The sequence below is a fragment of the Borostomias antarcticus genome (genome assembly GCF_949987555.1).
Source record: "Borostomias antarcticus genome assembly, chromosome: 10".
Lineage (NCBI taxonomy): Eukaryota > Metazoa > Chordata > Actinopteri > Stomiiformes > Stomiidae > Borostomias > Borostomias antarcticus.
Window position 1 is genome coordinate 17,101,736 of NC_140243.1, and position 13,322 is coordinate 17,115,057.

The 13,322-nt window shown below is 40.9% G+C and overlaps 2 protein-coding genes across 2 annotated transcripts; both read left to right on the top strand.

Moving 5' to 3' along the window:
• The first annotated feature begins 673 nt into the window (after positions 1–673).
• dhdds (dehydrodolichyl diphosphate synthase) lies at positions 674–7,641 on the top strand. Its single transcript, XM_084443753.1, has 9 exons — positions 674–688; positions 1,117–1,179; positions 1,416–1,532; positions 2,536–2,678; positions 3,429–3,545; positions 4,084–4,185; positions 6,337–6,451; positions 6,566–6,673; positions 7,271–7,641. Exons 2-9 carry the CDS (start codon positions 1,117–1,119, stop codon positions 7,511–7,513), a joined length of 1,008 nt encoding a protein of 335 aa, XP_084299879.1. The 5' UTR covers positions 674–688; the 3' UTR covers positions 7,514–7,641.
• A 1,007-nt stretch (positions 7,642–8,648) lies between these two features.
• On the top strand, positions 8,649–12,559 carry hmgn2 (high mobility group nucleosomal binding domain 2). Its single transcript, XM_084444072.1, has 6 exons — positions 8,649–8,766; positions 10,089–10,115; positions 10,255–10,284; positions 10,485–10,535; positions 10,868–10,927; positions 11,912–12,559. The coding sequence occupies exons 1-6, from the start codon at positions 8,752–8,754 to the stop codon at positions 11,945–11,947; spliced, it is 219 nt and encodes a 72-aa protein (XP_084300198.1). The 5' UTR covers positions 8,649–8,751; the 3' UTR covers positions 11,948–12,559.
• Positions 12,560–13,322: the final 763 nt, after the last annotated feature.

Genomic DNA, 13,322 nt, shown 5'->3' on the forward strand with positions numbered 1-13,322 from the left:
CGCTGACTGTACCCCCGCCCCCTGCCCCTACAAGAACCCCCAGACCCGGAGGGGAGTTGTACTTAGCTAACGACGGTAGCTGCCTCCTGCCTGTCTGGTGACCCAAGAGCCGCTATAACAGGGGTTCGAGGGGGAGGACACTGTTCTTCAGTGTTCTTTCGTCGGCGTTGAAATCTATTCACCGGGCTGGAAATCTTGTATTGTTCGTGGCGTTGTGTTTTCTTGGTGGACTGTTGTGCCCCTGCACACCGTTCAAGCAGGATTCTCCAGCGGAACAAAAAGGCCAGCCCCTCACCCCAAAATCTGAAACTTCTTCTCCGCCCTTGATGGTCGTTGAGCGTACATGTTGCAGTCGCCCTCCAAAGGTTGGCGGGTGCACGTTCCGCATTGGAGACCACTGATATGCAAATGAAGAGCTGCAGACAAGTTATATGGCTGACAACTAAAAAATATTACTTTTCTTCTTTCTCTGTTAAAATCTTAAGCTTTATTATTCTAATTTAATATATTGTTTTTTGTTACCGTTGGGTTTAACACAAAAATATGTATCATTTTCAATTATTTGGTCAATCCGAATGTCCTATAGATCTGTTGCCATCACCCTCTCGGCGGAGGAAGTGGTCGCTCTTCGTTTTACGTCATTTCGTCGATGAGGAAGAAGACGTCATCGTAAGCCGTGAGTTGGAAGGTCTGTGAAATATGTAAAAAAATATCAGTTGTATTATCGTCAAATTAGTATGTCGTTCAGGACTTTGAATAAAGTCATGAATTATGATTGCATACAGAGGTTTACTTTCAAATTTCCAACTGGTTTAATGGATTCTGTAGTTATTTCCCTTGCTAGATTGTTCTACCTGTCTAAGCTGCCTACGGAGAATCCACATGAGCTGCTAGCTAGCTAGCTTTTGAGCTGGTGTGTAATATGGCCTTGGTCTTATATGGTCAACCCTTTTCTCTTCTCCTGGACAGTGACATCTAGCAGATACCTTCTAGCCGCATCTACACTCACTGCACTGTCTGTTAACATAATATGCAGCCCAGCCTAGCTGGCTAACCTGGTATGGCTGAGGCTGAAATGTGCATTGCTGACCATCCCTCTTTCTATTACATTTAAAGATGTCGTGGATAAGGGAAGGAGAGCTGAACCTGCTTGAGAAGCTTTCAGCCAACATACTGAAGGTAGGACCACCATTTAATCTAATGGTTGTAGTGCATCACATTTCTTCTAGTATTCTGTTTAAATAATGTAGTGTCAGATATATATATGCAAATACAACATTGATATTGAAACAGGCAGATTTCATTCTGAATCTTAACAGTTGAACGGAAGGTAGACTTTCCAAATCCAGTAACTCTTGTAGTCCATATAGTGGGTGGTCTGTGTTGATTTCAATACACTGTCAATGGTTTCCCAGGCTGGTCCCATGCCCAAACACGTGGCTTTCATTATGGACGGCAACCGGCGCTTTGCCCGCAAGCGCCATGTGGAGCGCCAGGAGGGGCACACACAGGGTTTTGATAAATTGGCGGAGGTAAGATAACCAAGGGGGCATCATGCACCTCTGCTGTTTCTGTTGTATTAACTCAGGTTTAAGGCTGACCCAATAACTCACATTTTCATATTCCTCCATAGAATAGCATATCCGGACTGTAAAAAAATAACATTCATTTGCACATAGAAATCTTAGGGTGTGTGTCCACATACAGTATTAGCGTCTTTTTCTGGCAGAAAATCACTGGCAGGGTACAGGGGAGTGCCTTATCCCAGCGCTCTGCCATCGATTCATCAAAAAAGTGTTCCCACAATGCTCTGCAAACGTGACGCAATGATGTGAATTTTTGAAAACAATGGCGGACAAAAATATCTGCTGCGAGCTAACATTTTTGACAGTTGCCCTCTCTAATTATCAGTAATCTAATGTCACTGACCCAAAACAATTTCAAAAATTTAATCAAGCACAACAACTGCTCACATTGCATCATCATTCCTGTTTATGAGCAGCCGGTTTTGACAGTTGGCATTAGCCAGTTGTGCTTGGCGGTTAACCATTTCTAGTTTCGTGACAACGTCCCACACCCCTTAACAGCCAAGCACAACTACGTTTATTATAAATAAATATAGTTTCTTAAAATGTAACTAGTTACCCCATTCAATATATGATTGGTTCCCTGAAAGCAGTGGCAGTAATGACCAGCGGTTGTCTGAAAAGTTCAGAGATTTTGTACTTGAAGCCCTCAGAGCTGCTGCCCCAAAAAGTCAGAGCACTCTGGGTGCAGTGTTTTTTTCTCAAGGCGGCCGCAAGCGCTCTCTCTCATTAGGAACAATTGAAAAAAGGCGCTGGCACTCAGAAAAAGGCGCTATGTGGACACACGGCCTAAAATTGCATTTTGAAGTCCACTTTTTTGTCACATACCTGGATACTTTGAGGAACATCAAAAATAATAGGGTGACCACCACACTCTACCGTCTTTACCCTGACCTCAATGACCCTCATGTCAACCTTACTGATGACGGCTCTGTGGCACCGCCCCTAGACGCTGCGCTGGTGTCTGCACCTGAACATCAGGGAGGTCACGGTGTACGCCTTCAGCATCGAGAACTTCAAGCGGGCCAAAGACGAGGTGGATGGGCTGATGGAGCTGGCCAAGCAGAAGTTCATGAGAATCATGGAGGAACAGTGAGTCAGAGCAACTGTGTGCCAGTGCCACCGTTACGACAGATGGCGGTCTCAGTGTTACCAAGCTCCTATATGTTTTTATTTGTTAATGCCGCAGTATGTATGATTTGTGAGATTTTAAACATTTAAATATCTATATATAACCGTAAGCATGAAGCAGACTAAATTTACCCTGAACTTAGTTTCAACGCCAGACCTATGAAAGTTCTTACGCTGATACGCTACGTAGGTTACGCTAACTACGTTACTGCATGCTGCAGATCTTTCTATGGGTCTGGGACACTTCACGCTAAAAACTTGTTTTCGAATCCTGGCAAGTGATTGGTAACAACTTTCACGATTGGGTGCTCCCACCCATTTTTCAAATCACGCTGCCCATTTTGCAAACCACTGTTTTCATTGCTGCTACAACCTGTCACTCTTTCAATTTGGACCCCTAGACCCATCCTCAGAAAATACGCTAGGGTGGCAATGTGGCACAGGCTCTATTATGTAGCAAGCAAAGCACAGCGATTCAGCATAATATTTGAGTCTGGAGAGAGACTAGCGTGGACTTAACTTTCCCTCACTACCAGCTCGTAGATAGCGTACAGTGCATAAGTTACATATTGTAGCTTTTAAGTAGGCCTAGATGTTACAATATTCCTCACACATGTACTTTAAGAATGAGTTGGTGCATTCTTACAGATGTAACAAACGCAACAGTCAAGCTGGCAACATACGTTTCTCTCGACTGCCTTCTCTCTCCAGGGAGAACCTGGAGAAGCACGGCGTGTGCATCCGGGTACTGGGGGACCTGACCATGCTGCCCCTGGACCTTCAGCAGGTCATCGCCAAGGCTGTGGTCTCCACCAGGGCACATAACAAGTAGGATTTTGAGTCCGTTGTTCTGTTCTCGATGTCTCAAGGCTCATGAGCCTTCTCAGTGGCAAGGAAAAATAGAGGAGCCTGTACACTGACAAAAAAGAGAGGAGGCACTCGGGATACAAATAAAAAGTGATTTAATGTGAAAACAGACAAAAAAAAAGGAATGTTTCGGTCGTATTAGACCATCTTCAGCCCCCTGACTTTTCACTAACCTTCTCAGTGGCAGGCAGGAAACATATTTGCTGTTTTGACAGATCAAATTTTAGTTAAAGTGCCTTTAACATTGTCTCAATACACTTTACAGAGGAGGACACATAATCAGGATTAATGTTGACTGATACTGGGTACTGGATACTGGACTGATTCTTCAAAGTACTTTCGAGACTACTGGCTTGTGGATTGAGATGTTCTCATGAGTCGGTTTATTATTGTACTGATAAGATAAGATGAGACTTTATTTATCCCCCAGGGGGGAATTAGGCTTAATTATACCATAATGACTTGGCTTTATTGATGGATTTCTGTCTTCTTCCAACAGATGCTTTCTGAATGTGTGTTTTGCCTACACATCGAGACATGAAATCACCAACGCTGTCCGGGAGATGGCTTGGGGAGTGGAGCAAGGCTTAATCAAATCCAGGTAAATAACTAATATTCATAGTAGGTCAAATACTCATCAATAGTATTAGTAACTATAAGGGTACGCAGAGAGCACTGACCTCCACCCTGTGATGCATGTTGTCAGCATGAGCATGTACAGTGACATTAGTGTACCGATACTTAGAGGTGACGAATGTCAAAAAAATATATACTGGTGGCTAGATATGCCAGGACTGACAGCAGTAATCTAGCGCTAGCTAGCTACGAGCACCAACGCAGTTGATCTTCTCCATCATGCCATGATTAAATTATTCCGGTCTTCATACCTGCAAAGTAGCTAGGTAGCTAGCTAGCTAGCTGAATCAATCCTTCCCAGCATGCTATAGATGGCTACCTAACTAGAAGCTAACAGTGTGTCCTAACTAGGTTGCATGGTCAAATTCAATGGACTGAGGTAGGCTGGGGCATGACAGCTGATTGATCTTGATTGAACTTAAACATGAATGCTTGGGTTCAGGCAGGTAGCAAAATGACATTACATTAACATTGCAGTCCTTTAGCAGACACTTTTATTACATTTACATTACATTAGTCGGTCACACTTTACAATAAGGGTCACAAAAAACATTAGTTAACTGTTAACTAATGCTTATTTAGGGTTTGATTAGGTTACTAATGTGAATTAATACCTTAGTTAAATTCGCACTGAAATGGACGTTTGAGATCATCTAATTTCCGTAGTTTGACGTATTTCCGACGCAAACAAGCTATGAGGGTGGGACATGCGTTTAGAGGAATTTGATTGGAACATTGACAAGTGGACGGGTTTTAAGAACTTTAGACAGATTCGATAGAAGGATAGCGTTGATTGACGGGTGGATGTCGTGAGATTATTGGCCTAAAATCTAAGGTACCTGTTGTCATCTTTGCACGTGACCTACCGTTTTCCAGGAAGTAAGAAATTATATACTTTGATATAAGATTACAACAAAAGTAGAATTTTGTATTTTTTTTGCCATACATCGTTGAATAGGTGAACACTATGACCAACTATGTGAACCAAACCATGGGACAGAATGCTTTTTTCATTTCATTGCGACATTAAGGTTAGGGGTATGGTTAGGGTTAGGTGAGTTAACCTTAGTTAACATAAATAACATTAGTAAATGGTTAATAGAGACATTAGTTAACTGTTACTTAATGCTTAATAATGCATTAACTAATGCTTATTAATGTACCCTTATTGTAAAGTGTTACCCATTAGTCATTTAGCAGACGCTGTTATACAAAGTGACTTACCGTAATTGCATTTAACGTAGGAAGTCAGTGTACTACTACTCACCAGAACTCACAAGTGTATCTCCTTTCTAAACAAGTGATTAAGAGCATAATCTAGTGCTAAAGGCAAAGTTCAACAGTGGCAAACTAAAAATACAATAGGTGCGTCAGAGGGAGGACCCTGGTAATACTTCTTGAAGAGCTTCTTGAAGAGGTTGAGCCTGCAGCGAAAGATGGCCCTGCTGTCCTGACGTCAGTGGGCAGTTCATTCCACCACTGTGGGGCCAGGACCGTGCTGATCGACCGCAGGGGCCTCAGAGTGACGGAGCAAACAGTTGCCCCGAGGTAGCAGAGTGTAGCGGTCGGGAGAGGGGGTGTAGGACTTGACCATGGCCTGGAGGTAGAAGGGAGCTTATCCTAAGTGACTTACAATAATTGCATTTAACGTAGGTAGTAAGTGTACTACTACTCGACCGAACTTACAAGTGAATCTCCCTTCTAAACAAGTGACTAAGAGCATAATCTACAGCCCAAGTGCAAGAGAAGCAAAATATAAAAACTTCAAATTCAAAACACACACACATGAAATTGCATTTAGATCTTGAGGCTTTCTCCCCCCAAAAGATTTGCGGTCATGATTTTTGATGAAGTACCCGTATGTGCCGGTCTGGTAATCTGGTTATCTGGCATCCACAGCCCTTGTGATTCGGGTCCACTCCCAAATGTAATGGGTTCTTCAAATTTTCTTCCACGGGGATGATTAAAGTATCTTATCTTTGCCCATGACACACCCCTCCACCGAGTTTCATGAAAATCGGTCTGGTAGTTTTTGTGTAATCCTAAATTGTTCCACAGAACGTTAAACAATCTGAATGGGTGATGTCTCATTTCTTGTTTGTGCTTTTGTGTCCAGCGACGTATCCGAGGGTCTGTTGAGTCAGTGTCTGTACAGCAGTAACTCTCCCAACCCTGACCTGCTGATCCGAACATCAGGAGAGGTGCGCCTAAGTGACTTCCTCCTCTGGCAGGTAAGGGGTGGTCGTCCGGGACAGCAGACGTCCGGGATTTTCCTCTGGTCCTAACTATTCATTAGGTATAGACCTTACAATAGAAATGAATTGAATCTTCTGTCTATCCTACAGACCTCACACTCTTGCATAGTGTTCCAGTCCGTCCTGTGGCCCGAGTACTCTTTCTGGAACCTGTGTGAGGCCATCCTACAGTATCAGTTCAACTATAGATCTATTCAGGTATGCAGATGAAGAAATGTACATGTCTGCATGTACTTCAGACACAAAAGTGTGGTCTTGATGCAAACGTTACCTGCATTGTAGAGTAATAAGAGTTTACGTACTGTACCATACCTTCCACTGATAAAGCTACTGTATTGTAATTTACCTAAAAAAAAAAAGTGTTGTCTCCAGTATCCGGGTGAGAATACATTGCTGTCCACAGGGCACTAAAGGCCAATTTATACTTCGCCGTACGACACTTTTGAAAGTGTCGACAGACAGAAATTACGTCACCGTCGACACTTTTTTTGTGTCGGACAGGGTTGTCTTGCACCTACCAAATTTTCTAATGTCGCAGACGCCGCCACTTTCGTCGCACAGCTGTGATTGGCGGCTAGATAGAAGGCATGTTCGTTGCCATCAGCCAGGCGTCTGCAAGTTACCATGGAGGTGATCAGACACTTCGCTGAAGTATAAATGCTAAATGTCCGTCGACATTTTTCTGTCGACAGACATTTGTCGTATGACACTTGTCGACTAAGTATAAATTAAGCATGACTCTTTGTCCTCTGCCTGTTCAGCTGATCTGTATGTGTGATGTTGGCTGTGTCGCAGAAAGCCAGAGAGCTCCACAGAGACGACCAGGTAACACAGCAGCTGGAGGCGGACCGTGCCGGGGCCATGGAACTCCTGCAGCATCAAGGGAATGGAAAGCCCACAGACGCCCAGAGGAGACAGGAAGCCCTGCAGAGCTACACAGCCAGCCGAGAGCAAAGGACCCAGGACTTTCTGGGCACGCTCCAGCACAAGAGAGACTCGTTCTTCACTGACTTATGCAGCCAAGCTGTTCAGGCTTAAGAAAGGGTCTTCTTAACGTATACATGAATTGAAGACATCCTTCTCTCACTTCTTCTTCCATTAAGGGCTATGGAAAACAAGAGTGATGGGAAGTGGCTTCTTTTTTGTATTACTGATTTGTACAAAGATGAGACAGCAAATTTTACCCCTATGGGGCTACAGTTTATGTAGAATATTTATGTCTTTAGTTAAAATGAGAAGTCTGATCAAAGTCTAATAAACAGAAAAGTCTGGTCTATATGTAAAGATTGATTTCAAATGTTGTTATGCAGTCTTTCTTGGTAAAAAAAAAACAACAAAAAAACGTATATGTATGAACTGTGGGATTCAGGGAAAGAGGATTATAATTCATCCGCGTCTGAATATTTGGAGGAATCACGATTTTGCGAATGTGGGGCCCATGTCGGGATACAGATTTCAAGGCAATCCCTATGGTACTATAAACGGTGGATTTAGTTGAAAGAAAACGTTTTTTAGATTCAGAGTGAGTGAGGATTGGAGCCTTGAAGCTGGCTGGCACCCATGCTGGACTGGGCCTTGGTTCCGTCTGTCGATTGCATGTCAATGATTAAAACCACTTCAGAGGGTTTTGTTTTTAGGCTACATATGATGCATATTCACAAAGGAGGCATCATAATCATTGCCAAAGACAAACTCGACAATAGATTTCAACTGTTGAATCCATTGGTACTAGTAACTTCACCATCTCATCTGACTTGTTTTAGACATGGGCTACCTGACATAAGTCACATGCATCTTTCTGTTTTACGTGTATTTGTTTTATGTGTGCATTGAAATACAAATTTGCCTGCTAGGTTTTTCATGGATCTTTCCCATGCATGTTCTTGTAGTACGCATCAGTTTAAGACCTTTTAGATATGATTTTCATGGTTGTTTAGGCTTATAAACGTTCTTGGAGGATTCTCATTCTGTACATTTAGAAGAACTACGCCACCAACTAGGCTATTTCAATACACTACCGCTTTAACAAATGGGTGACGCCTACAAACATGTGGTTTTGTTTGCATCCAATGCCTGGCTGCAAAATACAGAAACTGGATCAAACCGGTTTCGATCTTATATTTCAATATAAAAACTAATATACCGTCTGTCCTGCTATACATTCACAATTGTGCTTGCGTTGGTTGTGTATTGTTGCTCTTACAGTTATTAGAAAAAATCCAACTTCGTGCACACGTTTTTTTATTATTTGCTTCAATTCCAAAACTATAATCAAGATGCCCCGGAGACCGGTAAGAATGTTAATTTCATGAAATATACAATGCTTTTTGGGGTAATAATCAGGCATAATATTGCATTCGTGTTTGGTAGTTTTTCTGCATCAGAAGAACGTCATCGTAGACATGGCGGTCAAGCGTTTCAACTCATGTTGTCGCTCAATATTTATCAACCAAACGCATAACCGAGAGAAATATCGTCGGACGTCAACACAGTATCTAGGAAAGACAAACATATTTTGATGCTTATTTGCCGCTCAAGGTCATATTCACTAACGTTAGCTCAAGCCAGAGACCAGTCTCGAGGGATAACGTATCCTCGCGCCCTGCTCGCTGCTTCCCCCTGACTGACCGAGTGGTTGTCAAATCGTAATGCTAGTCTGGTGCAGATCAGACTGAACTATTAGTTAACTTAAATGTGTTTTGTATTCATTCACAATCATGAAATGATAATAAATTATTTTGGTTGGTTATACTGTCAGCAAACCCGTATAGCCTTGAGTAAAGTCGAGGCCCTGAAGTGAATTAAAAATAAGGTGTGGGAAGTATGGGTTAAACATATTTTTCTCTTTAGATTGTAATGTTCATATGACCTGTACATACGATATGGAATCGAGTAATTAAGAGTATTCTTATTTAAATTATGCCTTCAGTTACCGTTAGATCATGGCCAGCACCCCAATCCAAGCTAACGGTAGCTAATTGCGCATCACGAATAGTAAAATAATAGCCAGCGTCTGCAGCGCAGGCCTAATCACCCTCTGAGATAGCTACATTCTCCATTTTATGTTTATTTGAACCCTAAGTAGTCGATTGGTAAAAGCTTCGAATGGGGTATTATGTCTGCAAAGATTTGCTAGCAAGCTACATTACTAATCTCATGACAGCTGTCCGGCGCGCTTTGACGCAAACAAAGGAACTGTCAAGCGCGTAGACTTATCATGACAGCCCAGATTTGAATTTGAATAAGCGCGGGAAGTTCTTGTAGAAGTACGAGCCCAAACCGTAACTGATGGTGGAAGTGTGCCAAAACTTCTTCAGTGACTGCTGCTCTGTCGAGATTGTATTGGGTTCTGCAAAATATACGCTGCATACAAAGGCAGAATGTTGTTTGCTGGTGTCCGACTGGGAGATAATGCTTTATGTGGGTCAAAGACATTTTTATAAAGACCTGTAGGCTAGACCTAGGGCATTTGGTTAACCCATAACCTCACTCTAAGCAGACAGACACTGATTCAAGTGAGGCTACACAGCAAGTGTTTATATATAGACTATAGGCATACTCTTCCACTTTCTGACATATTCCTAATCTTTTGTATTCTCTTGTTTCTCTACAGACTGAAGGAGCCAAAAGCAAGGAGGAGGTCTGCATTTCTCAACCTGGTTTTATATTAATCCATGTTCATCAAGATTTGTGATAGAGAAAAGCATATTTGTGTCTGTTATTAAATGTTCAGTTTTTGTGTGTGTGTGTGTTTTTATTTATTTATTTATTTTTTACAGCCATCTAGACGTTCGGCAAGGTTGTCAGCTGTAAGTCCCTTTGAAAATGAATGAAAACCCTCACCAATGGGGGCTTTCCATCAGATCATCAACATGATAGTTTAAACCATGTTTACAACATGGTAAACAACCACTCAATGAAACGATACACCAATCTTATATTTAGATTCATGGATTGCTTTCAAGTTAGTTTTATGGTTTGTATACTCATGTGTCTAATTATTTTGTAGAGACCTGCAGCCCCAAAACCGGCCCCAAAGCCCAAAAAAGCTGCACCAAAGGTATGTTGATTATTAGGATTTTCCTTGTTTTTTTGTTTTTTTTCATGTCCGTATGCTAATCTGTAGAGTCCATTGTAGATGTAGGCATAGTTGGTTGGTCTAATTAACATGCCTGTGTCATAACTCGAATGAGAGAAACTAGATTTTAGACCCTAAGTATTTCTTCGAAGATGTTATTCTTTTTGGAGATGATTTCTAGAATTTGGTGCTCATTAGCATTGTGACAGAAACAGAATACACATCCTGTAGGAATGAAACAAAATAATAACAGGGCCTGCTCCTGTTGTCCTGATAAAGCAGCGGCGTCTTAAAAAATATTATTTTCTTTGCAGAAGGCAGCCAAAGGGAAGAAGGCCAATCCAGCAGAAAATGGCGATGCTAAGACAGACCAGGTTTGTTAATATCCTAATCCTGGTTAGATATTTCAAGACAGACAATGTAGGGAATTTGATTTCCCTTCATGATTTACATTTGTTTTCATATTGGGTCTTAAAGGGTTTCAGCACCATGTCAACTTGGAACATTCATTTTAGGTTTGTTTTGGACTGTTCGTCGTTCAGCTTTGATAGAACACATGTTACATGGTTCCATGGTGATGTAATTCCTTTCCAAGAGTTCCAAGTGTGAAGACAGTGTCATTTTGTAAGCATAATTATAGTCCTGCCATGTGCATGATAATATTTTAACTGTTGAGACTCTTAACACAATCTTTAAATGAGTAACATGGTGGTTGAATGTGACAATTTCCTTTTGTCTTTAGGCAACAACAAAATAAATATGCATACATTGTTTTTTGTTCAGTGATTAAATGTATTTAAAAAATTTGATTTCCCATTATAAAAGTTCACCCAAATTGTCTTGGCGTGGTAATGAGAACTGTTACATGCCTCCACTTCCACACTTGTTACCATGGCCACCTCCATGATTCACGCTCATCTTGGGTCACTGAATTTTCACAAGCTTGCTACCTTAGTATATCAAGTATTGATAGCTAAGGAAACAGATGCTGAACTTTTGCTAGCTAGCGAGCCAAGTTAAAATAAAAACACAACTATAACGTCCTTATAAAAGCAAACTAGCTAGCTAATGTAATCAATCACATCACCCTGTGAAAGTAGGATAGGATGATCAGCTACTTCTCCAAAAATAAAGAACATATATTGAATGCGTTCATCGTGTTTCTTCAATTCCCCCTTGTGCTAATAGCATATAAAAACCTAGAAAGTGTGACCAACCCTGTTACTCCTTTAAAACAGTCATTTTCCACTATTTCACAATATATGATGTTCATCGGTGGTCCAAGACTACTCTTTGAGTGCAAAGGGTGTGATTAGTTTTCCAAATAACTTTTCTGACTTCTGTTCTTCTATTTGTAGGCACCGAAGGTCGAGGCCACTGGAGATGCCAAATAAACATTGGTTTATCATGCTGTGTACTTGGTGACTGTACAGTTTAAATAAGTATTTTTTACCAAGTTTTATATTAAATTTAAATATCATTTATAGTTCATTGTGGGCTTACACTTGATGTGATGTAATAAGGCCGTTCCACAGGGGGGGTTCTCACATTCATATTCATGTTTATGCCATGTTTCAATGACTTCCATCCATATACTGTCAAAATAACATTTTTACCTTGTCTAATCCCGTTTTTTTTTTTTTACTGCTGAATATTACAGATATTTTCCTACATTTTGGATTTTAAATCTAATTTTAAAACCCACACATCATAAGGCAGCTAAATTGTGTTTCTAAAATGTTTAAGGGGACTAGGGTTTTTGCCACTATCTCCTCTAGTTTTTTACATGTGATATTGATATTAATATTAAAACCAAATGTTTTGAAATACTGTACCAACATTGATTTTGACATTTAGAGACAAAAAAAAGATCACTAACGATTCACGTGTATTAGGTCAACAGTCAAATCAACCCAGATAAAATGTCATGTGAACTAATGATTTGTTCAATCTGATTAAAATGTTCTGTTGTTTATTTTATTAAATTATGTTCTGTAAAACAATGGAAGGAATGACTCCTATGAATTTAAATGTTCTAAATGTTCTTGAATAAAATGATCCAAAAAAAAACTTGTTTCAGTTTGGCTGAATCTCTGGGTTTCTATGTGTAGCCTATTGAAAATGCAGAACTGCTGTATATTTATCAAGACCGAAGATCAAATATGTTTGTACATCACTACAGAGGTGATTTTAGAGTTTAGTTGTCAATAAATTACTAATGCTGTAAAAATACAAGCAGCACTCTTTAAACAGTCTTCTTGTTTGCCCTGGAAAATGTATTTCTGGCTGCATATCGATTTATACATAAAGAGCAATAGGACTGGTGGGTATGGGGGCATTGAAAAGTGCTTATTTGCTTAAATTTGTTAAAATACTGGGTACATATTGTTTTATGTAAGTCCTAGGAGATTGATGACCAAAGAAGGTTTTATAGCTTCTCAGAGTGGTTCTGCATTTCGTGCCGATTGTTTCACCACCAACAGAGGGCAGTGTCAAATCAGATTTGAGAAGGCAGAACAGCGGGCGGGGGAAATTGTCATCGCCAAGGATCTTTTTCTTACCAGCAGATGGCACTCCATTCAGTTCTATAACTTGCCTAGTGGCTAGTGAGGGAGACATTTCCAGGGTAGATGCAGCTCCATTAATTGATCTGAACCGTTATATTATACCTCCATGATCTGAACACATACAGCCTGGCGGCCCCTCATAGCTTACTTTTGGTCTGGCTACCAAAACTAGACTTGTCCAACTGTAGGCTAATAGCCCCTT

Coding starts and splice junctions, on each gene's coding strand:
- hmgn2 (XM_084444072.1), top strand. Junction 10,116..10,254: donor GAGCCAAAAGCAAGGAGGAG/GTCTGCATTTCT, acceptor TATTTTTTACAG/CCATCTAGACGTTCGGCAAG. Junction 10,928..11,911: donor GCGATGCTAAGACAGACCAG/GTTTGTTAATAT, acceptor TTCTATTTGTAG/GCACCGAAGGTCGAGGCCAC.
- dhdds (XM_084443753.1), top strand. CDS start 1,117: ATGTCGTGGATAAGGGAAGGAGAGCTGAACCTGCTTGAGAAGCTTTCA. Junction 1,180..1,415: donor TTTCAGCCAACATACTGAAG/GTAGGACCACCA, acceptor ATGGTTTCCCAG/GCTGGTCCCATGCCCAAACA. Junction 6,452..6,565: donor GTGACTTCCTCCTCTGGCAG/GTAAGGGGTGGT, acceptor TCTATCCTACAG/ACCTCACACTCTTGCATAGT.